Consider the following 8767-nt stretch of genomic DNA (forward strand, 5'->3'; position numbering starts at 1 on the left):
GCGTTTACTCGGCGTGAAGGGGCCCTTAGACTCAACCTTATCTGCAGATGTTACATACCAGTGGCTACAGGACCTTTGTTGACATCACAGTCACGTGACCTCATGACAAGCCAATCACAGAGCAGTACTGTAGCACTAAAGGACCTCCCCCTTCCAGGTCCTTCCAGGTTTCTGTGCTCCGTGGACCCTGACTCGTGTATAAGCTGAGGAGAGCTTTTTCAGCATGAAAAATGTGCTGGGAAAGTTGGATTATACTTGAGTATATACGGTAACCCTTGTACAGTAGTAATATTACTATAATCTTTCTTTTTTGGGGGAGAAGATAGGCCCAAACTCACTACACATATATAGGAAGAAAAACATCAATACACAAAAAGTGCAAGTCACAACTGAAATATTTTATTTGGCGCAGTGAAAATTTCAACAGTTTGTCACATGAGTAACACTGAAGAGCCTCAAGGTGTCTTTTGGTGCGTTGCGGACCTGGCGACAACATAAAGCGAATACTGGCTTATAACATTCACATTACTCAAGAAATCATGTAAAGGATGACTACCAGAAATGTTCAGCTCCTCCGTTCCTGAGACCCCATGATAACACTTCCTGCCTGAGATCTGGTTATTCAACCTTCCTATATTACCATCCGCATCAACGTGCACATAGCAAATGGCTTGAATATTACCAGATGTGAATAGGATTCACGCAACATCAATACGAAATAGCTGGACAGTTTTCTCATGGGATTCCCAGGAGTAGGGGGGCTCCAGACCTGTATCCTTCAAACTTCAGTAAGCTACCAATATGTATATTTTTCATATTAACAGAAATACAAAAAATAATTTGAGAAATATAAAAAATAAATGACAATGAAAAGAGCAGTGTTGCCATCACAGGCAGTGACCCGACTGGTTGCTGTGGTCTCCGTTTTTTCCTGATTTTGTGTCCTTATGACCCTTGTGATTGCCAGACATCCAGTGATTTATTCATTATTGTCACTATATGGAAATTCTTTGCAACAAGTCAAAGTTCAACTCGACTACTGGATGTATTTAAAGAGAAATTCCTGCTTTACATGAAGCATTTTTGCTCTACAGCAGCACGTCCCTCTCAGTGAATGTCTGCACCAGATCTCCACATGCCTGTAGAGAACGGAAGGACTAGTAAAGTCTACCGATTTATGCCATCATCTATATTTTATAGGATGATGAAGGCTGATTTTCTTTGGGATTGCTGCATGGATTCATGAATTTTTTTTCACAATGTTTTTAACGCATTTGGGCAGTCTGTTAAGAGGAACAACAAGCCATTACCTTTCCATAGAAACAAGGATGATTCCACCAGTGCTATGGAGTTGGTAGCCAAAACCAGTAGCTCTGGATACTCTGTCTTTCAACAGCCCAACTCAATCTTCATCCAAAACTGACCCCTACTTTCTCCCCATGGCTCTGAGCGCTGTATTCTACAGTGAGGGGTGACAGATCACTGCTCTTAATTTCATCACATAGAATTAATAATTGATTTTTCTTGCTTATAAGAGCTGTAATACAACCATAATGTATGCTCTCTATATTCCGGCCACAAATCCTGTCCTCACTACAGATGTAATGACCCAAACCAGCCACATCATCGGGAGCTCAAAAGATTTGTGGTCATAATACAGCTGTGTTACACTTGCCCGAATTGGCCCTACTGGACAAAGTAATCATTATCCCACTGTAGCTTTTCCACCATTAAAATAAAAATTTCCACAAGGTATATTTTTTTTTACTGGATGCCTCTGTATAGAATAGCATAGTTTACTACAGGGGCCACTTCTTAGGGCCTTTTTCAACTCTGTGGTTGCTTCAGCCATCTTTTTCGGTGTGGCCTGCTGGGGGAGCAGTATATCAACCAGGGACAGAAATAGACTTGACAGGCTGATCAGAAGGGCCAGTTCTGTCCTGGGGAGCCCCCTGGACCCAGTACAGGTGGTGGGTGACAGAAGGATACTATCCGTGGTGACCTCCATGCGGGAGAACAAATCCCACCCCATGTTTGAGACCTTGAGGGCACTTGGCAGCTCTGTAAGTGACCGTCTGCTTCACCCCAAGTGTGAGAAGGAGCTATCGCAAGTCCTTCCTTCCAACCGCGATCAGGCTGTATAATCTACATCAGACCAATCGAAGATCACTCCGCACAGAGAACTAAATGATCCTGAAGTCTTCCTTCTTTCTTTCTTCTCTTCCTTAGCTGCTATGGACTCCTAGTATATCTTCTCTTCTCAGCTTATGTGTGTCTACGTCTGTAATATATTACTGTGTATTATCCTGTATCTGTATTACTATGCTACTGTAACATACTGAAATTTCCCCACTGTGGGACTATTAAAGGATTATCTTATCTTATTATGCCTTACATCAAAATAAGTATATCAGCCCACTGAACAGCCAACCAAAACTTTCCTATCTGGCAACAAACATTCTCCCATCCATGATTGGTTGTTACATTCTACAAGTCAACAGAAGTTTTGGGGATTTTCAGTGCAGAAACAAAACCAATTCACATGCGTGAACATAGCGGCTGAAGAGGATCAGATTCAAATCGACTGCTTCAGGCTCCTCAGAGCTGATATCTACATCTGGCAGAGCAGATGGTTTGCCCTTGGCTGGACAGGCTGAAGTGACCTGAGGGCGCAGCTTCAATTTGGTTTCCATCAACCGATAAGAGTATGAGGCGTCACATCTCCGAGGAAAATAAGAGAATAAAACCTTCAAGCGCCAAAAACGTAATAAATAAATAAATACAAAGAAGGAAAACACATTCAATGAGAAACCGCCAGGGTCGTGAAATAAATGACTGAATAATTCATGAATGAATTAAGCTTAGTGAGTGTTCTGTGGTAGAAAGGCAGGTAGATTACAGCAAGGCCTTTGGGGGTTTGAGATCTTTTTTTCTTTTAAATCAGGTCGAAGTCCAAGATATCAAGACTGGCGATGGGTTCTCGCCAGAAGTTGAAGGCGGTGTACTCCAGCAGAGCGTCATCTTCTGTGGATACATCTTTAGAGGTTTTGTTGGTTTCCACTAAGCCAAGGCACTCCAGTTCGGAGAGATCCAGTTCTGGGATGGGAAGTTTCCAGAACAGAAAGGAATCATATTGGTTGCTGAGTGTGTCCAACATGATCACCTGGAAAATGAAGGTGACATATTATCATCTAGAAATGGTGGAGAAGACATTATCACCTACAATGGGAAACAGCATCATCTGGATATAGAGGCCCAACATTACAGCCTGCAAAGTGAAGGACAAGGTATAAAATTTAGAAGACATGTAGAGAAGACACATTTTCCCCATTGACCGTAAAAAGAAAGGTGGCCATGCATATTCAATGTCATCACTGGGCTGTGAGGAACGTCCCCTGGCAGTACTCATCCATAGACTTGTACTGGGGGAGGGGGCGTTCCTGGGCGGTAAGGAACGTCCCCTCAAACAGTTCAGGGCTTTCTAGCGGTATATAAAACCGCATATGCATGAGGACATGAAAGGTCCTCTTTGCAGTGTCACCTGCAAAGCGGAAGACTGTATAAAGCAATGGCTGCCAAGAATTAAAACCATTCCCTTTAAGGGTTAGTGTTCAGCTTTCCGATGTAGTCACATGAAGGTCTCGGAACGTCTCACAACTTGTGTACATCGCCTAGACTGGAACATACTATCAAAGCTGAGCTATCATAAGCCAAGTACCACCATGAAGGAATTTGGAGACCAATTTTGGTGGTCTTCCGCCCTGTGGATCCTGTGGTGGAAAACCAAAGCAAAGGTTTCAGCTTTCAGCCATGGATGTGCTCGATAATGAACCTCAGAAACAATGGGGGGCAGTTTCCGGACAGAATTTGGAGCTGTTTTTGAGGCACAATCCTTTTCCCTTTGGGTATGTCATTGGTTTTTATATTGAGGGAAATTAAAAAAAGTGAATTTTCTCGCTGCTTCAAAAACTGCTGAAAGTGGATTGAGATCGCTGATGCTTTCACTCTACGCTCCTAATATTTTTATTGGATACTGTCTCCTTTTGGCACAAGTACAGCTGAATTTCATTGCTCTAATAGGGCCAAGCCCCTTTCTCAATGGATCAGGACTCAGTTCCACTGGGTAATCTCTTTTGGTAGACCAGTCCGACCCTTACATATAGGTACATGGTTTGTATGGTGGAAAAAATCACATATGTCCATCAACTTCAACCAGAGGATGGGAAACGGCACAACAGTGTGTTTTATCCTATGTTTTTGCATAATCAAGCAGATTGTCAAGACACCCATATTCTTCGTTTCCCTACTTTCCCAGGATCAGATATAGCTAAGAAAAATTACATTCTATCTTTGAAGTCTGTTCTTGTATCTAGTGTACAGCCCCAGCCCTGCAGACCGCTCCCTCCCCATCATGTATTCACAACGACTGAAATAGCACAGCTCATACCGCAGTCTGCTTGCCACACCCATGACAGCAAAAACCCCATCAGCCTGCTATTTATAATGGCCACTAATTTTACTGTCACGTCCGGGGTGCAGGTCACATCTAATATTGGACATGTCACAGACAACAAATTCCTGTATGATCTATGCATCCGCCTCAGGGACTGATACCAAATATAATAATCAGGATTTAATAGACCACCCAGCATAGCATCGTATACTGAAGATGGTGGGAATTACAGAGTGGAGGTCTCTTATCACCCTATCAATGAGGTCTCTGCGGTCTAAAATCAGTGTGCCCCCTTTATACTAAAAGAGATACATGGAAAATGAAGGAAGAGAAACCCAGCTGGAGCAAGTGCGGAGTAAAATTCCGAAATCTAGGCATAGATGGATGGATAGATAGATAGATAGATAGATAGATAGATAGATAGATAGGAGATAGATAGATAGATAGATAGATAGATAGATAGATAGATAGACAGGTAGTAGAAGAACATACGAAGGTTAATACATACAGTATGCAATTTAAAAAAAAAAGGTAAAAATAGATAGACACATAGAAATATATATGAGATAGATAGATAGATAGATAGATAGATAGATAGATAGATAGATAGATAGATAGATAGATAGAACATAGTCTGATAGATAAGGTATATAGATTTATAAAAAGAGATAGATAGATAGATAGATAGATAGATAGATAGATAGATAGATATGAGATAGAGGATGGATATGCTGGCAGAGGACTTTTTTTTCCTAGGTTAAATAGATACATAGACAGATATGAATATAATATATATAAATGTTAAATTCTATGGTTTTGGTGCGGTCATTTCTATCCGGCAGTCATGATCTGGCTGCCTGTTCATTATACTTAGCTTTTCCTATCATTCTGCCGAGCCACCCAATGATGATACTATGGTGCATGGGATGAGGATGATGGTGCCGGTACTCACTGTGCAGGCAGAGGAGATGCTGGCTGCAGGCAGGGTATTGTCTGGGCTCCTCCTGGAGAATCTTCTGTGCGGCTTTGTCTGTGTGTATGAGGCAGCAACTCCTCCTACCTCACACCTCAATCCTCTCTCCCTCGCAGCAGAGAATTCTGGGCCAATGATTCAGCCAAATTCTGCGGGATGCTCATTACCTTAAATGACAACTCCCAGAAGGGACTGGATCTTCCAGTGTGTTCGATGGAAGGAGCAAGTGAAGAACACAGCCCCTCCGCCACCTCAGAGGGTAGACAGTGGTGTCTGCTAAATAATGCTGAGGAGCACCATACTATAAATGGCCCTGGGGTCTGCAGAACCACCTAGTCCAAAATTACAATCATCTGGTCCTCAAAGGGTGATGGAAAGAAGCAATTATTCTATGTTTTTTGGGAGGTTGTTTATATAGTGTTTACCGTGTGGTATAAATAACATTCGATAGATTTACGTATATTTTTATGATTAAAAAAATAAATAAGAAATTAAATTTAACTGTTTTCATGTCACTGCCTTTCAAGAACCATTTTTAGTTTTGGTCGATGGAGTTTATGAGTGTTTTAGTATTTATCGGTACCGTTTGGAAAGAGAATAAACAAAAAACTAGTTTTCACATTGTTTTTTTTTGTCTTTTAACACAATTTTAATATATTTTCATTTTAAAGAAGTAGAGATGTAGAGACTCATACATATGCTATATATGTAGGGTATACCTGTTGTAGTTGATGTAACATCTATGAGGTATTTTTGGTTCTGTTATGGTTCCCTTTATGGAGCCTAAATGTCCCATCGTGTTTCTGACAGTCTAGGGGCAGCCAGTGATAAATCAATGACATAGAAATTCAGCCTCCTAAAACAAACTGCAGGGTCTCAGTGTATCCTATGTGATGCAGCTTCAGCTTGTCCCCTGGTTCCTGCTTATGAAAAATTTCTACCTGCCATTTGTTACAAGCAGGAGGCACTGGGGCAAAAGTGTATTCTCCTCTAATACACTGCAAGTTCTGCACACAGCAGTCACAAATAGCGGAGACAGGCAGTATCAAATACAAAGCAGGTTCTGCGCACAGCACAGGCAAGCAATATCAAATACACTGCAGGTTCTGCACAAAGCAGTCACAGATAGCAGAGGCAAGCAGTATCAAATACACTGCAGGTTCTGCACACAGCAGTCACAGATAGCAGAGGCAGGTAGTATCAAATACACTGCAGGTTCTTCACACAGCAGTCAGAGATAGCAGAGGCAGGCAGTGTGAGTAACTAAAGAGTTGTACCTCATTGTATGGACTTGCCTATTATATTACTGCTCTCCTGCTGCCTTAGGCAAAAATTATATCTTAATCAGCAATCTATACAGGGGGACATATAGAGGAACAATATTGGCAGTGCTGGTTGGTGATGGGTCTGAATGTTGCCATTTGATAGATGCTGCTGTAATCCTGGAATTCACAGGGGAACCTGACGACCCATCTACAGTACACAGGAGCGCAAGCTCTGGATTGGTAGTCAGTTTGAGGATTACATGACACAACTGTCCTCAATGGAAGGGCTTAAAATGTAGGGCTGTATGGTCTGCTGGTAAGATAGCATTATATGTCCAAAAAGTCCACGAATGATTTTAGTCCCAAAAGAGCATTTGGATTGGCTTATGCAGCAGTACTTATGTATAGTAGTATATAGATAGTCAACCTATTAGGCTCTACCTATGGCAGGGTCTAATAGGATTCTGTACATGATAGACCTGGAGTTCATTCTTAGGCCTCAGGCTGTAATGGAAGATCAATGGCATCCCAAAATTATGTTATGGGAAGGGGAGAACAAATAAGGGGTGACAGACGTGGTCTAAATGTATCACTTTATATCAGGGAACAAATGTATTATCGTATATCGTGGTATAAATGTGTTTCTGTATATCGGGGTACAGTATTGCAGTATATCGGGATACAAACTTTTTACTGTATATCAGGGTACAAAAGTATTACTGTATAACTGGGTACAAATGTATCACCATATACCGGGGTACAAAAGTATTACTGTATAACCAGGTATGACCATTTTACTGTATATCTGGGTACAAATGTATAACCGTATACTGACGTATACCCGTATCATATCTGGGCAACAACTGCATAAAACAAGCTATTAATAGCTGCCAAATGATACATAGAGGAGGAGGAAGACCACTATAGAGCTGAAATTTCCTGTGCCCTAAGTGTGTTACATATCTGGGGGGTGGTATACTGTGGTATAGCGGCTGTTTCTATGCGCCGTGGTTTCGTCAAAACCAGAACATTGTCTGCACTTATTGTTTCGGTGGAGTAGATGATATAATGGCGTTTCCTGCAGAGTATAGGACGTGGCACAGAATGAGGGGCTGGACTGCCACACTACAATAAAAACTTGATTAGACATTAGTTAGGCACCCACGTCAGAAATCTTGCACATTGTGCATAATTCAGTGTTGTTTTTAACTCTGTCTGGAGGAACCTAAAACCATCCTAATCATGAATTAAATTCCATAACTGCAGTGCAGACTGACACAGCAGTGACACGAAAAGAAACTGGACTGTACATGACATTATATATGCATGTGGCATCCCCTGTGGGCCTCGTAATGGTGTCAGAGACAAATATAACTCAGTAGAAGCTGCTCAGAGTATGAAAAGACTCACGGGAATGCATTTTGGGCTATCTGTAATATTTTAAAATGAAAAGTGTTTTCCATAACTTCCATCTTCCATCAGATCGGTGGCGAGTCTGACACCTGACATTACCCCATAGATTAACTGGTTGAATAGGCCACTGGGATCAGCGAGCACTTCACTGAATGCCAATTACAGCATCAGAGATATCATAGGGGCTAAGCTTGGTATTGCAGCTCAGCCCCATTCACTTAAAGGGATCCTATCATTTAAACTAAATTTTTTGTCCCAAACACGTCGGAATAGCCTTAAGAAAGGCTATTCTTCTCCTACCTTTAGATGTCTTCTCCGCACCTCCGTTCGGTATATAATCCGGTTTTCACCGGTATGCAAATGAGTTCTCTTGCGGCAGTGGGGGCAGTCCCTAGCACTCAAACAGCACTGGGGGCGTCCACAATGCTGTGAGAAAACTCTCCAGCGTCGCCTCCATCATATTCAGGAACAGGCTCTTCACGCGTCTTCTTCCGGCGGTGGCTTCAAACTTCTAGGCCTAGGGCAAAGCCGACTGCGCATGCCTACCAACCACAAGAAAATGGCCGCTTACAATACTGTGCAAGCGGCCATTTTCTTGTAGCCGACGGGCATGCGCAGTCGGCTTTGCCTTAGGCCCAAGGCCTAGAAGTTTGAAGCCAACCC

General features: G+C 42.1%; 1 protein-coding gene across 1 annotated transcript; it reads right to left on the reverse strand.

Moving 5' to 3' along the window:
* Positions 1 to 377: 377 nt before the first annotated feature.
* On the reverse strand, positions 378 to 5553 carry MLLT11 (MLLT11 transcription factor 7 cofactor). The gene is made up of 2 exons (XM_075283265.1): positions 5406 to 5553; positions 378 to 3163 (listed from the first exon to the last, which is right to left on the reverse strand). Exon 2 carries the CDS (start codon positions 3155 to 3157, stop codon positions 2936 to 2938), a length of 222 nt encoding a protein of 73 aa, XP_075139366.1. The 5' UTR covers positions 3158 to 3163; positions 5406 to 5553; the 3' UTR covers positions 378 to 2935.
* Between the last annotated feature and the right edge of the window lie 3214 nt (positions 5554 to 8767).

This window comes from Leptodactylus fuscus, chromosome 7 (genome assembly GCF_031893055.1).
Source record: "Leptodactylus fuscus isolate aLepFus1 chromosome 7, aLepFus1.hap2, whole genome shotgun sequence".
In the NCBI taxonomy this organism is placed as follows: Eukaryota; Metazoa; Chordata; class Amphibia; order Anura; family Leptodactylidae; genus Leptodactylus; species Leptodactylus fuscus.

Bases quoted from the DNA above. Each gene is read 5' to 3' on its own strand.
- MLLT11 (XM_075283265.1), bottom strand. From the start codon at position 3,157: ATGTTGGACACACTCAGCAACCAATATGATTCCTTTCTGTTCTGGAAA.